The sequence below is a fragment of the Garra rufa genome, chromosome 11 (assembly GCF_049309525.1).
Source record: "Garra rufa chromosome 11, GarRuf1.0, whole genome shotgun sequence".
In the NCBI taxonomy this organism is placed as follows: Eukaryota; Metazoa; Chordata; class Actinopteri; order Cypriniformes; family Cyprinidae; genus Garra; species Garra rufa.
In genome coordinates, this window is record NC_133371.1 from 36,325,874 (window position 1) to 36,345,275 (window position 19,402).

Genomic DNA, 19,402 nt, shown 5'->3' on the forward strand with positions numbered 1-19,402 from the left:
AAGAAATACATTTAACATGTAGGGTCACTTGGGGGCTGGAAGAGGAAGTCTGAATGTATTTTATGGTATGGAGCTGCAGAGCCTCCACAGTGCACTGCAAATTTAATGAGGTCCATTTCCATTGACAAGGGGGCAATCACACGAGGAAACCGGAGGTAATTTGGCCAAAAAAATGCTTGTTAAATGAAGTGGAGTGCCTACATGGCTGTTCAAGCTGTACACACAGTGGCTTTAGAGAGTCATTAGGTTAGTTTCTGCGACTGTTCCTCATTCGGGCTGTAATGAAACGGCATATAAGGGTATTACCTGCTCCACCTGATGAGCCTGGATTATTGCAGTATTGCTGAGACTGCACAATGAAACTAGCCCAGGGCAAATCTGAATGCTTTATTTATAGAAGATATATTGCTGGCCGTTTTTAAAATTTTAGACTGCCTTCGTTGAGCTGCTAGCAGGAGGTTTTCAGAGCGCTGTTGAAACGTGCAATGAAACTGATGATTTGTCGTCACACCATTCGTGATTTCTATTGAGAGACTCTTACAACAAACCATGTTTGGTTGTTTCTCTTCAGAGATTCGAGCCCAACTGGTGGAACAGCAGAAATGTCTGGAGCAGCAGACGGACATGAGGGTCCAGCTCCTTCAGGACCTCCAGGACTTCTTCCGCAAGAAGTCCGAAATCGAGATGGAGTACTCGCGCAACCTGGAGAAGCTCGCCGAACGCTTCATGGCCAAGACCAGGAGTACCAAGGACCATCAGCAATATAAGTGAGTGTGTTATTTGAGTGTTTTAAACTTGCATCTTTTGTGGCTTGAATCTAGAACTTTTTTAGCATCACAAGATTGAACATTGTGACTTCTTCTAAATTGCTATGTGTACCACAATAACGATTTTCAAATAATGCTGTCTTTTATTCAACATATGAAAGCATGTTGAAGTGGAAATTATTAAATTATAGAACAGACATTCATTGTCTAACTTTTAATTTCCAATCTTAAATTTAAATACCAATAGTTATTTCAAAAGCTATATGTACAGTACTAATCAAACGTTTTTGGACACTAAGATTTATAATGTTTTTTACAGAAGTTTCTTCTGCTCACCAAGCTTGCATTTATATATTTATATACATTTATAAATATTGTGAAATATTTTTTTTACTATTTAAATTAACTGCTTTCAGCATCATTACTCCAGTCTTCAGTGTCACGTGATCCTTTAGAAATCATTCTAATATGCTGATTTGCTATTCAAGAATTTTTTTTATTGTTTTATTGTTATCAATAATCAAAACAGTTGAGTACATTTTTTTTCAGGATTCTTTGATAAATAGAAAGTTAAAAAGATCAGCATTTATCTGAAATAAAAAGCTTTTGTAACATTAAACACTAAACCATTCAAAAGCTTGGAGTGAGTATAGATATTTTAGTTTTTTTGGGAAAGAAATTACTTCTTTTAATAATAAATTTATACTTTTATTTAGCAAGGATGCTTTAAATTGATCAAAAGTGGTGATGAAGATATTTATAATGTTACAAAAGATTTGTGTTTCAGATAAATGCTGTTCTTCTGAACTTTCTATTTATAAATGAAACCTGAAAGCTGTTTTCAACATAATAATAATAAATGTTTTTGAGCAGGATCATGTGACTGGAGTAATGGTGTTAAAAATTCAGCTTTGAAATCACAGGAATTAATTACATTTTTTTTATATATCCAAATGGAAAACAGTTATTTTAAATAGTAAAAATATTTCAGAATTGTGCTGTTTTTGCAGTTTTTTTGGATCAAATAAATGCAAGCTTGGTGAGTAGAAGAGACTTCTTTAAAAGGCATAAATTGTTCAATACTGTTCAGAAACTTTTGACTGGTAGTGTAAGTTCACAAATAAAATATCTTGTTTATATTGTTACAGCCTTTATTATTTTGGTATAAATCTAAAATGCTTAAAAACACTAACTTGTTTGTCACTTGAGATTCACACTTGGCTTTAATAAATAGAATATTGATTACAATTGTTTTTTTGTCTTTGTTTTCTGATAGTGTAGGTCTATTGACGTGAATTTATATTTGATTTAAAAAAAATAAAATACATTTATTTCAGAACACCACCGAACACCACTGAGATATAACCATAAAAATATGATAAATAAATTATACTTTTTTTTTTTTTTACCTTTTTAATACTTATTTTGTATTATGTGTACGTTTTGGAAAACTTATACGTCTCTAAATAACCTTATAAGGCTTTATTTCTTAACCATTACTATTACTTGTCATTTAAGTTTTCCTGCTGATTTATTCCCAGTGTAGTGCACTGTGACAGGCACTAACTATGGTCATGGTCTTATTATGCCAGTGGAGTCACTGGCTGGAAAAGGCAGTCTACATCTATATAACGTTGGTGCAGAAACCACTGGTAAAACTCAAAATATTGAGTGTGTTTGCTTTTCACTTCTGTAAATAGACCAAATTCTGGTTTTAGAGCCCTAAATGAATCCAGCAGCTGTGAGCACAACCGGAGGCAATGGAGAATCTCGGTCGTGGCGCTTGTGGTTTATGTGGCCCGTCGGTTTGAGAGCAGAATATGATACTTGACGCAACTCACTAACGTATTCCAAAAGACAAGGACTTGAAAGAAGTAAGGAATGGTCTAGATTGCAGTGTGATGTGATGTAAGTTGCTCGCTTTTGTTTTTATAAGATTAAAAAACTATAAAAGTGCTGATGTTAGTTGGGCGGCCATTTCTAAAGCCAGCTTAGCTCAGCTGTGTGTGCTGGATGAATTAGCATCAGAATGAGCGTGCAGAATTGTCTGTAATTAACTGGGATATCCACATCCCAGGGTTGTTCGACAGAACGGCTCATTTAAAAAATTTGAGTCATTTTACCAGGTCTTTCAGCTAAACTTGGACTAGTCTGTAACCACAAGGCTTCAGAGTCTGCGATTGTATCCCATTTTGTTCAGTAGTCCAGAGGTCTGGCCCGATGTCTGACCGACGGCGTCGAGATGAGGCCTGCTGAGCCAAAGCAGAGGGTGTGCTTTACCCCTTTTGTTGAAGTTGGCCGGATACATGAGGTCAGCAAAATTCTGCGAAAACAGTGAGAGGAAAGATTAAGCGACTGTTTGTCAAGAAACACGGTTTACTGTACCTGTGGGATTGTAGTCAACAAATCAATCTTCTCACTGCCACTAGGAGAATCTCAGGTGATTTCTAAGAGCAAAGTGTGATGGATCGGGCCTGAAGGTCGGAGACCAGAGAGATGTGGTCACATTACAAATACATAGCTAGTGTATGTTTGAATTTGGTTAGCTCTTAACCGAAAGTTTCCATTTTAGAGTCTCTTTTTTGGCAGTGAAGATTTGATTAGTGATTTCTGTAGAGGATTGTGGGTAGAAGAATGTAATAAATAGAATTGACCACAGGATCTAATTTCGCTCCATATGAAGTGCTAGGATGATAAATCGGACATTTTAGAGATAACCATAACAGTAAGGACTTGTTACAAAATATTGTTACAAAAAAGCTTTCTATTTTAAATAAATGTTGTTCTTTTGAATGAATCCTGAAAAGTGATTTCCACAAAACTATTAAGCAACACAGCTGTTTTCAACATTGATAATAAGAAATGTATTTTAGTGAATTTTCAGTAAATATTTCATCCTTTAGGCCTAAAACAACACAATGCAATGCGTAATTCAAAACATAATAGCATAGTATTTCTTACAGCGCTTTTCTTTATGCTCGTGTATGAAATATCTTGTATGATGGTATCGTAATTGTTGATTTAACGATTTGCGATTATACTCGATAATGTCAAATCACATAAGACAAACAAAAACACACTTAGAAAGTGCACAAAAACATGATAGCTGCGTTTCTGTTACCCTTTAAATTGTGCTAATGAAATTGCAAATTAAAAATATGCCTAAAACTCGTCAATATTTTGCAAAACTGCAATTGAAACAGCTTTTTAGGAATTACAGATCTTTTTTTTTAAAGAGCAGGTCATATGCACTGTAAAAAAACAAACAAAAAACACAATTTGTTGAGTAAATTTAAAATAATTTGTTACCCTGCTGCCTTAACATTTTAAGTTGAATCAACTCAAATATCTAAGTTGTCACTTAGTACAACTTAATATTTTAAGTTGACTAAACTTTTTTTGAGTTGACTGAACTTAAAATTATAAGACAGCCAGGTAACACATTATTTTCAGTTGATTTAACAAATATTTTTTTGTTTTGTATTTATATTTGTTTTTGAACACAGTTATGGTATTTGTAATTTTCTCAGAATATACATTTAATATTAGTTATTTGTCAATGATTTCAAAACGATTGGTTCTGAAGTAAACCCCTCCCTTCTATAAGCTTACTCTGCTCTGATTGGTCAGCTGACCAAGCCTGTTGTGATTGGTGTTTCCGTATACAATGCAAGCAAATCATGCTCATAAAACATTTATTATTATTATTTTGTAGAAAACAGCTGAGTAGAATTTTTTCACGTTTCTTTGATGAATAAAAAGTTCATAAGAAGAGCATTTATCTAAAATAGAAATCTTTTCTAACATTATAAATGTCTTTATCATCTCTTTTGATCAATTTAAAGCATCCTTGCCAAATAAAAGTATTAATTTCTATACCAACACCCCCCCCCCCCCCCAAAAAAAATAAAAAATAGTAACTCCAAGCATTTGAATGTTATAGTGTATTATATCGAAACTTAATTTTTGATTAGTATTATGCATTGCTAAGAACTTAATTTGGACATCTTTAAAGTTGATTTTCTCAATATGTAGATATCTTCTCAAATAGTTATATCTCAGTCAAATATTGTCCTATTCTAACAAAGCTCATTTATTCAGCTTTCAGCCCTTTCGGCCCTATAGTTATTGGTGTTGTATATAGTTCCTTTACAATGCATTGTTTTGTAAGCTGTATGGTTAAACTTCTCCCAGATGACACTGTCGTTGTGGTGACACATTGACTAGTGCTTAGTTTCAGTGCACGTGTTTGTTGAGCTAACAGGCATCATGCACTGTTTGCCCAGGGAGGCTGCTGGACTCAGGGAATTATTTCATTATATGCATCATCCAGCTGCCACTCCTTGGACGGCAGATTTCCTCATGATTATCTATCATTTACCAAATGCATTTTAGCCAGATAGACCTTCCACAAGGACACATCTCCTTTAGGAAAGCTTAAGTGCCTTTTTATATAATATATTATAAATCTCTTAGAGTTTAAGTGCCTTTTTAGAGTACAGTAGGTTTGGACCTTTTGGTTGCATGCCTAAAATTAAATGAAATGCACTTTTAAGATTTATGCCTTGTCCCAGTAAGGTTGGTTTCTGCTTGATTGTACCTTCATTTGATGACCTTGTTGTAGGATGCCAAACCCTCCAGTGAAGCGCTCTAGTTTGCTCTGGTACTTCACAATCGATGAGCTGTCAATATAATGTTTGCGATCTGCGGGATGTTTACACCAGCATCGAATGAAGTTCCTCTGGCCACAGTGTTGATGTAGTTACTGTGTTGTTTGTAGTTGTGGTGTGTTGATACCACTGCTGATTAACTGTTGGCTTATTTTGATAGCAGCAGATTAGAGTTGGTTTTGATGCACTTTCTTTCATTCCCATTTTGGTTTGACTCTCTGAAGTAATTTTACATTTTTAAATCAAACACTACTGTTCCCTTAAAATGATCTAGTCATATTCCTTCTTAATTTCCATTTGCTTTCTACACTAGCTGCTTTTTCCTCAACTCATTTTGAAGTTTCATGATCAAATTCTGCTCTGTGCAGTGATTTGAGAAGCACAAAGATGTGAGCTGTGCATCAGTACATAGTGAAGGGCTAATCGCTATGTCATCCTTTGGAGAGAGTGGTGGTCACTTGGAGGCCAATTGTTATTTAATCTTGTCTGAGCAGTACCACTGATTTACTGCAGCCTTTAATGGTGCAGCTGACTCTCTGTTCTCTACTCAGCCTTACTGGCTGCTTTTGTATCAGTTCTGATTAGTCACATGCTTTCCAAATTTACTCATCATGCCTTACGATTACCCAGCGTTCCTCTCCAGTCATCATCACTCCTGTTTTACTAACCATGGCAGTGAGCTAATAGACTCCACGACTCGAGTCAATCTGTGTGATGGAGCTGTATTGTAAATGGTTGCAGCCTGTGACAATCTCTGCTTCCACATTACCCTTAGCACTTCCTTGACTATAGAGGGATGACCCGCGTCATCAATCGGCCATATTGGCGGCACTGAATGTAAACAATGTTACTGAACGGAACGAAACTCACATATTTTGCTGATTATTGCTGCTAAAAATGATTTATTATTGTCACGTTTTGAGCTGTACTATTTGGTCCGACCTGGAAAAACTTTTGGAGTACTATTGACTGCCAGAAGTTATAACACATCAAGCAGAAGAGTGCAAAAAATCGTTTGTGGTTGGCCAAACTGAACCAGGATTTCCAGGACAAGAATCTTTACAACATTCATGTTCGTTCTTATCATTTCTGGTCAGAAAAGGTGAAATATTAGGCTAATATCTTAATCAATACTGCTTGTATATTTACCACCTATTAACTTACTGCTTTACTAAGTCATCCTCTATATAATAGCAGCTTTCATACATTTTTTTTTTTTAATATATTTTTCATTGGATTTTATTTTTATATTTTCAGTTTTCAGTTTAATTTCTGCTAAGGTTTCAGTATTTTTTGTATTGTTTTTAAGTTTTTGTTTTGTTTAGAAAATCTATAGTTCTGTTCAGTTTATATAGTTTTTATTAATTTTATTTAGTAGTTTTAAAAGATGTATTATGAATTATTTTAGTACCTTACGTTAAAATAAAGAAGTGTGTATGTGGTTTTAATTTTTGGTTGGTGTGTGATCACACTAAATTTATATCACATCATGCATAGTAGTTTATATTTTAGAAATTCAAATTATTATTAAATTATTATTATCTATATACATTATTGGATACTTATTTTTTTTATAAAATAATATATATAAATAATATAAATATTAAAAAAATCTTATTTATATATATTTAAACAATTATTTATATAAAATATCAAATAAATATAACTGAGTTTATGAGTTAATTTTATATTTATTTACTTAAGTTTAGAATATAGGATGTCATATGCCCATTTCAATTATAGAATTTATTATAATATATCTTTATTTATTAAGTAAATGCAAGTGCTTTCTCTCTTCTTTTTTTTATAATTTCTTATGCTCTCTTATGCTACTTTTAATACTTTGATACTTTAATATGTGACCCTGGACCACAAAACCAGTCATAAGTATTGTGAGTATATTTGTATCAATAGCTAAAAATACATTGTATGGGTCAAAATTATCGATTTTTCTTTTATGCCAAAAATCATTAGGTTATTAAGTAAAGAGTACAATGCATTGCTAAGAACTTCATTTAGAACAAATTAAAAGCAATTTTCTCAATATTTAGATTTTTTTTGCACCCTCAGAAATGGTTGTATCTCTAAATATTGTCCTATCCTTACAAACCATACATCAATTGAAAACTTAATTATTCAGCTTTCAGACGATGCATAAATTATCTTAATTTTACAAAATTGACCCTTATGACTGTTCTGTGGTTCAGAGACACATTAAGTTGTAGTATTGTAAAATGCAATCCATTCACACTATTATTTCCTATTATGAGGTAGAAGTACTGTCTTATCCTCCACACCGCTCAACACCAGGCATGTCTCGGCCTTGTGACTTTAATATTGCTGTCTCTTTATTCATGCATTTCAGCGCTCGACAAGCCAAGGCTATTTTTGCTACTTCATGAATCCGAATCACGTGTACACCTTCAGCTTCCTGACAACCCAGCTTGACTCCGTCACATTCTTAACATGCAGTACACACTTGACGCGAGGAGCAGAGCCGAGTGCGTGCTCAAGAGGCTGAGACAGTCTTGTGAAAGGATTTACAGTAATTGCAGACTGACAGAAAGTGCACAGGCTCCCATAATTCTCCCTGCAATCTGAATCCCCGGCATGTTCATATTGCGACTGTGCATCTTTAGGCTTTTAGCTCAATTAGATTATCTGTTTGATCCAGTCTCACACAGATGACTGATCCTTCAGCCCTGGTCCGGTTACTCCAAGGAATGTCTATCATCTTAGAAACTTGAGGATTTAGTTTGTTTCCTGTTTTTGTAGAACAGTGTTAAGGTTAAAAACTGGATGTATCTGCTCAGCTGGTGCGGATGCAGGTTTTTTCTGTACTTCCATTGGATGTCATCAGACCGCAGACCTTCACCTGCAGCGATGAAAAGCATTGCCTGTTTTGCAGGGAGGGTTAAGAAGGGAAACGAAGCTGAAAAATACTTCCTTACTTACATCCAGATCTCTATCAGCTGCCAATATCACCTCCTCCACAAATGCAACATTTTCATGTTTTCATTCTGTGTTTTTTTTTTTTTTTTTTTGTGGGGCTTGATGTAGCAGGAATTGCTGTCACGATTCCTCGATTCACTTTGAGTACTCGATTAAAAAAATACTGGAAGTGGCACTTTCTATGGACGCGAATCCATAAATCGCGTTATTAGACCATTTTCCAAGGCTGCATGATATATTAAACCCATTTGAAATCATAATAAAGCATAATGCTATTGTGGATTCACAAATATATGCAATACGATATATATCTCTACATGTTGTTATGAGTTTAGGTTTATTATAACGTTCATCTGGGAACGCAGCGTCCACCATTTCATCGGTTTTGTAAGCTAAATCATTTATAAATCTATGCAAACACAGGAGAATACATCAATATCTTTCTCAATATGCTAACAGTTCATGAATGGTCACGGAGTAGCGATCTCCACGTAAAACTGATTGTACAGACCAAACCGTAAGTCATAGAAACTTAAAACTTGGTGGGATGGTAGTATTCACACCGGCAACAATGTCACCAAGGCTCGCCCCAATCGGCCTGATGGGGGCGCTACAACGATCAAAAGTATGAATCACTCATAACTCCTGAACCAAAACGCATGCAGATTCAGTTGTGGTATTTTGCATTTTTTGCAGAACCTACTATTGCGAACTACTCCTAGGTTTTTCGCCTGATCAGAACCAAATCAGAAAGATTCTCTGGAGAGCGAATATCAATAATTATATATCTAATAATATAATATCTAATAACTTTCGACTCCGTTTCGCAAAGGGATGCCAAAACGTTCGAAAGGGGCAGGACCACTTTTAGTAAAATGCCTATAACTCCTGAACGGAATGAGATATCTTTGCCAAACTCTTCTGTAGGAACTCTTATGTAAGAGCTCCATCTGATGTCGTAGGACAAAAATTGAGGAGCTTGGCCACTTGGTGGCGCTGTAAGAGGGGAAAAAGCATAAAAATGGGTATAACTGCACAACTATTTGTCCCATCAACATAAAGATCGGTGTGCATGGTCTTGGTCCAAAGTGCCACAAGTGTTTATAAGGATATTTGGGTATCTCAAGAAAACAAGGGTGTAAACAATTGTACGTTGCATGGTTTTCCACACGATATTCATATCATATGATAGACCTCCTCGTTCCAAACAACTTTGCCTCTAGAACCAATCAATGTCAATCAAATCGTTTCTAAATGATTGAGAAGATGTAAAAAAACTACTTTTGCAAACTAGTCCTAGGTTTTTCGCTCAATCTAAAAAAAAAAAAAAAATGCTGCCATACATTTCTCTGGACTCTCTAGGTGTTTTTATAATAATTATCAAAAAATACCCTTTGGGAGACTATAACAGGGTCACTTAGAAAAGGGCCTATCTGAATTTACCCAAACTCCTATAAAGCCTAAACGAAAACTCAAAACATCACGAAAGTTGGTGAGCATATGCGACAAGTGATTCTAAACATGCATGCAAAGATTTAAGGATATCGTACCACAGTTTGTGCTATAATAGATATAAACGTTACAAAACATAATACTTGTATGGTAAATTACCTGGATTTTCAAAAAAGGCTTGCTATCTTTTTTCATATGTGCTTATTTCCCTTAAAATGCTTGAACCCTGGTAATCGCTGCTTGCAGCTATATTAATACATTATGTATTTTAACAGGTTTGTTAAATTAAAACCATATGATAGCTTGCTTTTTGAACTAATTATTACCTCATTGCTATTATATATCTATTTTAAAGGCTATTGTTTGCTTATGTCAATTTTTATTGCAAAACTTTTTTTTTTCGATTACCTGTCAGAATAATCAACAGATTACACAATTACCAAAATTATCGTTAGTGACAGCTCTAGTCAGAAAGCTCTCAGATTTCATCAAAAATATCTTAATTTGTGTTATGAAGATGAACGAAAGTCTGGTTTGGAACGACATGAGGGTGAGTAATTAATGACATATTATTCATTTTTGGGTGAACTTAAGTAGGTAAAGTACAGACTTTACCGAATGTCACACATGTCCCAGAAACACTGATGTTTCACCTTGATTTTAGACCTGAGTCTCAGTTCTGTTGCTCTGCACCAACGCTACAAGAATCCACAGATCATGCATGCTTAAATAGGCCATGTATCATCAAGGGAAGAGATGAGAGGGATGTTAATGTGTGTGTGATCCACGTGAATGGCTCTTCAAGCATCCTGATGGGTGCTGGGAAGATGGATCTATCTGTGGTTTGGTCCGGTTCATGAGTTTAAGTGCACAGATGGTCTTGACAGCTCGCAGACACAAGCCTTTCATTATGTTTGATCAGTGTCTCTTTCTCTGTTTTTCATTCACATGCAGGAAAGACCAGAATCTGCTGTCACCGGTAAACTGCTGGTACCTGTTGCTGAACCAGGTTCGGCGGGAGAGCAAAGACCATGCAACGCTGAGTGATATTTATCTGAACAATGTCATCATGCGCTTCATGCAGATTAGTGAAGACTCCACACGTCTTCTGAAAAAGGTCAGAATTGTATTTGGTTATATTTCTAAGATATACCATCTCTAAATGTGCTTTTCAGCAAGTGTGAAAAGAGTCAAAGGTCTCGAAATAACTTCCTAACTCCTGAAACCATGTTTCAATGCAAATTCTAGTTTGGGATCCATAACCTGTTCTAAAAATAAAAATTGATAATCAAGCAGATGGTACATTGTACTGTTCAAACTAAAAAAGAATTTTTAAGTCAGGACATATTAAGTAAATGTAAAGTGACAGTAAAGACATTTGATTGGAAAATAATGTTTTTGTTTTTTAAACTTTCTATTCATTACAGAATTCTGGAGAAAAAACAACTAAATGCAAATATGTTTTTAACATTGATAATAAGTTTTATTTAAAAAATGTATTAAAATTTTTAAAATATATTAAAGTAGGAATTTTTTAATATTATTGTAATAATATTTCACCTTATAAATCTTTTAGTGCATTTTTTTATCAAATAAATGCAGCCTTAATGAGCATAAGAGAGACATCTTTTAAAAACAAAACAAAACAAAAATTTAAATGTTATGTTAATTCATGATAAGTTTTAGTATAAGAATTTAGTAAAAATAAATAAATACATAAATAAAATAAAAAATGCTAAATTAAAAAATGTTTTCATCATAGACAGTAATGTTCTTTTTTGGGCATTATGGAAATATATGTGTATGTATGTATGTATGTATATAAATTAAAATAACTCTTTCCTATTTTAATATATTTTAAAAATTTAAAAAAAAAAAAAAAAAAAAAAAAATATATATATATATATATATATATATATATATATATATATATAATTTTTTTTTTTTTTAAATATATTAAAATAGGAAAGAGTTATTTTAATTTGTAATAATATTTCACATTATTACTTGTTTACTCTATTTTCAATCACATAAGTTCAGCCTTACCGACCACAAACTTTTGAATGCTAATTTAATATAATTGTCATTAAGTTATAATTGTGATTTAAAAAAAACACAATTCGTTTCTTGGTCTCATATATCCATTGTAGATGCATTATAGAAACAAAAAGTAATATTTTTCACATTATTTTCTGTGGCGATCAGCATTTTTCCATTAGTGCAGTCGGTTAACTTGTACTAAACATGTAACAAAACAAGTATTGTACTAAACAAGTATTCTTTTAACATTCACATGAAGGAAATACCCTGCCATTCTGGAGAATAACAACCTGGCATTAATCAAGAAGCTTCGCATTTGCGTCATAAGATGTGCAGTTATTTTTATCTATGTAATGGCAAAAAAAAGCTCTTTGTTGAGCTAGATTGCCACTTAATTTTTTTTCTCTGTCTTGTATTGTTGTACTGTCATTCCTCCTTCCTTTTTTAGTTATTCTTCTATTCTGAAAGCTATTTTTTCCCTCGCATTTTATATTACTTGCATGCAGTTCCTGTTATATTTCTGGACAGCAGACTCTAAAAGCAACTTTACAGCAAATGCAAGCTGTTCTTAAAGCAAGAATGGAAATTCTGTCATCGTTTACTCACCCTCATGTCATTCCAAATTTATATGACTTACTTTCGTCTGTGGAAAAAAGAAGATATTTGTAAAGGCTTTTTTATCCATATAATGATTGCCAGTGGTGTCAAATATTGTTTTGGTTAAGAAAATAAGTCATACATTTACAACAACATGAGATGATTAAATAACAGAATATCCATTTTTGGATGAACTGTCCCTTTAAATAAGTGAAATGCTACATCACAAACTTTTATGCTGCAATTTATTACTATTTATGAACATTTAAGGATATATACTTCTTCAAATGCAACCTCTCTGTTGCCGTTGCTGTATAAAGAGGACTTGAGAGACTTTTAAAGTGTACCTGTGTGTAATTAGGTCTGGCTTAACGAATAAATGGGGTATGTGATGTTTTGTGTGGTTGGGGGTTGTTTGTGTGCCTGTATTCGCTCGTCAGATTTACGATGTGGGTCCGGCCAAACGGGACCTGTGGTTCTGTTCTGAGAAGTTCCTAAAGCCCGAGCTCTAATCATGGCCTCCTGCCTGTTGTTTGATGTCTGCGGCCCCATGACCGAGACGACGTGGCGGTCCCTTCAGTGCAGGCCGCAGAAGGGGGACAACTCCCAAACAGATTATGTACTGCCATGCATGCGAGTCATATGAGACGACCACAACAGCAAATTACAAGGCTGGAATGTAGGAGGTAAAAGTTTGGTTTCAAGCAAGGGTTATTCAAAGGGCTTGACCAGCAGATCTGACTGACCGGCTGTGAGATGGTTAAAGGGAGAGTGCAAGGGGAAAATGAATGTTCTGTCATTATTTGCTCACCCTTATGTTTTTCATAACCAGCGCAAGTTTCTTTCTTCCGTGGAAAGCTAGAGATAAAGATTTTGGCCAGTCTTTTTAAAATATAATGACATTGTTTTTAAACAATGCTCAGAAAAGTTCAAAAAGCACATATGTATCACAAAAGTGCTCTTTATCTGTGCTTCTAAACCCTTTTAATTCTCAAGGTCCCCCATTTTCAATAACAATGTTTAAAGACCCCATAATTCAGGATAATTATATAGGATTTTCTACACAAAGTTTGGATTAACTAGAAAAATATGCATGTATTATAAAAAATGCCCATGGAGTTTGAACATTTTATTAATTTACATGACTTACAAATTAAAAATCACAATTTTAAAATTGAGCTACCCTCATAAATCCAGATTTTCTAGGAAATTAATAAAAAAATTAAATAAAATAGTCTAGATTTTTAGTTGTTGTAGTTTATTGTAATGCATATCTATTGTAAGTCATCTTGAGGCACAATTTACTGGATATTTAAAAAAAAAATGTAACTTATTTTTTTAACCCATATATATATGTGTGTGTGTGTGTGTGTGTGTGTGTGTGTGTATAAGAATTAATACATATATAAATAAATTAATTCATTAAGGCCCATGGGGTTTTTCCAGTTATTCACAATATATTGGATATAACAATGAAGGATAATTATGACTGATTATATAATAAAGAGTTTTACTTTTTTTTTTTTTTTAATTTCTACACAAAACTTGAAAAATAAATACATATATAAAATAAAGTAAATTAATAAATTAAAAATATAAATATTTTAAATTTAATTTATTTTAATCTTATTCAATTTTATTTTATATAAAAAAAGTTATTCACAATTTACTAGGATAATTATAACTGATTATATAACAGTTTTACATTTTTTTTTTTAAAACCAAAAATATATATATTTTTAATTTCTACACAAAGCTTAAAAAATAATAAAAATAAATACATATATAAATGAATTAATCAATCAAATATATATACAATATTCACAATTCTACACAAAAAAGGCATACATATAATTCAATACAAATACAATACAAATGCATAAAATATTAATAATATAAATAAATAAATATGAATAATTTTTCATATATTTAGCATTTAAAAAATCTTGATTTTAGTTGTTTTAAACTCAGTGTATGAGTTTGATCTGTTTTAAATAATTTTAAGTCATCTTAAGGCCCTTATTTAAATCATTTGAATTAATCAAAAAAAAATTGCTTTATTTCAAAAGATAGTGTTAAAATAAAACAATAAAAAATGTTTTAAATGCAAGTTCTATTTACATTTTTTTACTTGTTTATTTTCTATAATATTTTACTTTTATTAATTTTTTGGCATTTATTGCAAGGAAAAGCATTAGAAAAAATCTTAGAAAAGCCATTGAGTTAGTTTGAATGCAATAATTTGAATGCAACATTTAATTTAATAAATTATTTTATTTTATTTTGAATATTTTTTCTGAAGGCATCTCAGCATTTTGTGAAAATTTTGTAGAATTTAAGACTTTTTACTTACAGAAAATCATGAAAAACTGATATTGCTAATATCCAGTTTGTAAACGAATCATACTTTTGAGTCGGATCTTATCAAAGAATCATGTGATCCGATTCACAAAACCGATCCAAATGATTCATTCACAAGAATGAAATCATCCAGAAAATGGGTTCCTCACATAAAACAATCAAATGCCATTAGATGACTTGAAATGTAGTCCAGAAGTTATATGGACCACTTGTATGAGGCTTTCAAGTTACCTTTGTGACAGTTATGAACCCTAGTCTGGAAAAAAGTGACTAGAATGTTCTTCAGAACACCTTTTTTACTCCACAAAAGAAAGTCATAAGAGTTTGAAAGAAGTACATAATGACAGATTCTTCATTTTTAGTTAAGCCATTCCTTTAAAATGACTCCATATTGGTCTAATTGTATGCATTGCATTACAGTAAGCAAGATTAAATACTCTTATTACAAAAGAACCAGGTGTTCTTTGTGTTCTCACAGCTGTTTTCTTTACAATGACTACCTTACGCTCAAGGATGATAAGTACATCTATGGCGCAGTGGTACTGGAAGAACTTTAAAGATCTCATGAGTCATGACACAAACTCTCGATAGAAGAAGGCTCAAAACAAAGCTGATGTATCTGTATCCCTTAAGTGAGTAGTTATATAACAAAACCACCTCTTACACACAGTCTCTTGCTCTCTGCTGTCTGTGTTGACACGAGAGTGGCAGAAGCGAGAGGGCAATGGGTTGTTTCCTTCAAGGGCGCTGGATGTTGTTGGTGGGGGGCAGTCATTCACCCAGGGTGTTGAAACTGCTCTTCCCTGTAATCAGTGCACCCCGCTTCCTTTGATCACAACATCGTTTCAGTAATGAGCCACACATACAAGACAGCAAAGCCCCTGCTGTCACCTCAGCCCTCTGAGGCACAGCTGCAGCAGAGAGGCAGACCTCGAGAACGTCTCTTAAGAGACTTGTTAGTGGCAGGCACTGTTATTGTTGCTTAGATTTGGATGTAGGATGTTTTTTTGGTATCAGTATTGGTTAATATTTGACGTATATGTATATTATCCAATATGCATGGTCATTTCCCTCATTTTTATATTTAAACTAATAATTTAACTAATTCACTTTTAGTTAACAATTTAACTAATTATTTTATTTTATTAATATTGTCTTAAGAATCCTAGAAAAGCCAGCAAGCTATAGTTGATAAGTTAACAATAAAAATAATTTAAATGCAAGGAAATGTGTCAAAGGATCTCTGACATTGATTTGGCCAGGGATTTTCATATTATCATATTATTAAAATCACATTAATCAATGTTGGACATATATGTATATCATCCAGTATTAAATATTAATTTCCCTCATTTTTACATTTAAACTAATAATTTAACTAATTCACTTTTAATAATTTAACACATTTTTTTTTCTATTTTAAGGAATAGTGTCTACAAACCTACAAAAGGAAATGAACTACTGTATATGTTAACAATAAAAATAATTTAAATCCTATTTTATTTATTTTATTTTAATTTATTTTATTTAATTTTATTTTGGGCTTTTTATTTTATTTTAAGGAATAGTGTCTAAAAAAATGCCAATGAGTTAGCCAATGAGTTAGTTGATAAGTTAACAATAAAAAAAATTAAAATCCAATATTTTATTTTATTTTATTTTATTTTATTTTATTTTAAAGAATTGTTTCTAAAAAAAAATCCTAAAAAAAGCCAATGAGCTGGTTGATAAGTTAACAATAAAAATAATTTAAAACCAATATTTATTTATTTATTTATTTATTTATTTTTTTTTTTTTTTGCCATTTATTTTAAGGAATAGTGTCTAAAAATCCCAGAAAAGACAGTGAGCTAGTTATTAAGTTAACAATAAAAATAACTTCAATCCAATATATTATTTTATTTTATTTTATTTTTGGCATTTATTTTAAAGAATAGTGTCTAAAAATCTTAAAAAAAAAAAAAAAAAAAAAGCCAGTGAGCTGGTTGAGTTAACAATAAAAATAATTTAAAACCAATATTGATATTTATTATTATTTTTTTTTTGCCATTTATTTTAAGGAACAGTGTCTAAAAATCCCAGAAAAGACAGTGAGCTAGTTATTAAGTTAACAATAAAAATAACTTCAATCCAATATATTATTTTATTTTATTTTATTTTATTTTTGGCATTTATTTTAAAGAATAGTGTCTAAAAATCTTTTTATGTAGCGTGTTGGTCGATATTGGATGTATATGTATTGAGTATTTTTGTTATGCATGCTCATTTCCCTCATTTTTATATTTAAACTAACAATTTAACAGCATATTCACATTAATAATTATATTACAAATTATTATTATTATTATTTAATAAAAAGTATTAATTGAATTTTGATATTGGCCATTTATGGTTTATCAGCTATACCATGAACATAATTATTAGTATCAGTCATAATTGTAATATTTGTGCATATACTGTGATTTTACTCTGTGTGCATCTTTTACAGTTTGCTGTTAAAAATGTCACATTAACATTGTTTTCCTTTGACTTTGATTTGCATACACGTTTTGTGTTTTATTAATAGGCGTTTTGGCATTTATTTGAGAGGCTGCTGTTAGAAAAATTCAACTAAACCTAATATGGAGCTTAACATCACTGGAGCGCATGTACAATGAGGAGTTCCATCATGGTTGGGTAGATTTTATCACATGTATTTTGTTTTTATTATTTATACAACATCCTTTTTTAAACACTTTCAGGTTATTTATGGAATACAGTTTTTTTTTTTATCCTGGAGTCTCCTGATGCATTTGTTTTTTTAAAAGACGATTGTTTTCCTGTCAGTGCAGTATAGCAGTTGATGAATCTTTGTTTCTTTTTATCTAAAATTCTTCTTTAATAATTGCATACCATTTGTTTAGCCAGTAGATTCAATGCAGCACAATGCTGAATGTAAGTTTTTAAGAATAAATCCCACTGTAAGAGCCCTGAAGATAATTTGCAACATAGTAAAGCCGTCTACAACTGTCACACGTGTTTAATGGCAGTCGGCACTTTATTTAGTACCTTTATGGCCACGCAATATGCTGCCTGCTGCCATAAAATGTATCATGCATGGGTCCTGCACATGGTGCTGTCAACCCTCCCATGTTTGTGCCTTGAAGGTTGTACATTTTTTATAGCCAGATTAATTTTAATGGAAAGATGTAACCCTCTATACCTAGGGGCTTGGCATGATTATTTATAGAGTCCTTAGATAAGTTATCTAGCAGATAGTAGTGCTACAACGACACAACTTCTCATTAGACAAGTAAAGTTAAAACATTTTATTTTACTTTTAACTTATTTTATTTTTACTTATTTTGTATTGTTTATTGCTTTTTATTTTTATTTGTTGCATTATTTTTTGTTAGAAAATCTGAGAAAAGCTAGTGAGCTAGTTGAATGTAAATGTAATGTAAATGTATTTTATTTTATTTTTACTTGTTTATTTATTGTTATTATTATATTATTATACTCTTTTTGCATTTATTTCAAGTAATAATGGTAGAAAAAGCCATTGAGCAGTTGACCAAGTGACCAATAAAAATAATTTAAATGCAATATTTTATTTTATTTTACTTTGTTTTTACTTGTTTATTTTTTTTTGTTATTATTATTATTTTGCATATATTTTAATTTTTTTAAAAAGTTAAAAAGTGACCAATAAAAATGTGTAAAAAAATACATAAATAAATAAATGCAATATTTTATTTTATTTTATTTTATTTTTTCACTTACATTTGTAGTATTTTTATTGTTTATTATTTTAAATTATTATATTTGACTCTTTTTAATGTTTTTTTTTTTTTTTTAAGGAATAGTCTTAGAAACATTTTTTAAATACAAATTTGTATTACTTATTTTATTGTTTGGCTTTTATTTCAAGGATATTTTATTTTATGCTATTTTATTTTATTGTATTTTAAGTCGTTTAATTTTTTAAATTTATTTTTTGGGGGCATTTATTTCAAGGAATAGTGTCAAAAAATCCTAGAAAAGTCAGTGAGCAGTTGAAACTTAATGAAAATAATTAAAATGCAATATTTTATTTTATTTTTACTTGTTTATTTTCTTTATTTTTTTTTATTTTTTTATTTCAAGGAATAGTTTAGAAACAAATTTTATAAAGTTAACTATAAAAATAATTAAAATGCATTATTATATTTTATTTTTTTTATTTATATTAGTATATTTATATTTTATTATTTTGTTTATTTTAATATGTATTATTATGTTTTTTACTTTTTTGTACTTTATTTTTTACTTTATTTCAAGAAATAGTGTTAGATTAAATTAAATTGAATGCAATATTTTATTGTATTTTTTATTTTCACTTGTTTATTTTTTCTATTTTATTTGTATTAATTATTTAATTTTTTGGCATTTATTTCAATGTATTAGAAAAAAAATCTTAGAAACTAGATAAGTTAACAATGAAATTTTTTTTATTTTATTTTATTTCATCTATAATTGGCATTCTTATTTCAATTCAGAATGGTACAAACCCCTGCTTCCCACAGTCCTTTGCTCTATTGCCAG

The 19,402-nt window shown here is 31.4% G+C and overlaps 1 protein-coding gene across 1 annotated transcript in view; it reads left to right on the forward strand.

The window, feature by feature from the left end:
* The window catches only part of srgap1a (SLIT-ROBO Rho GTPase activating protein 1a), a 133,364-nt gene that overhangs the window by 37,916 nt on the left and 76,046 nt on the right, over positions 1-19,402 (forward strand). Inside the window, 2 exon segments of the mRNA XM_073850198.1 lie at positions 572-767; positions 10,796-10,958. Of these exon segments, the coding sequence (XP_073706299.1) occupies positions 572-767; positions 10,796-10,958 (359 nt within the window).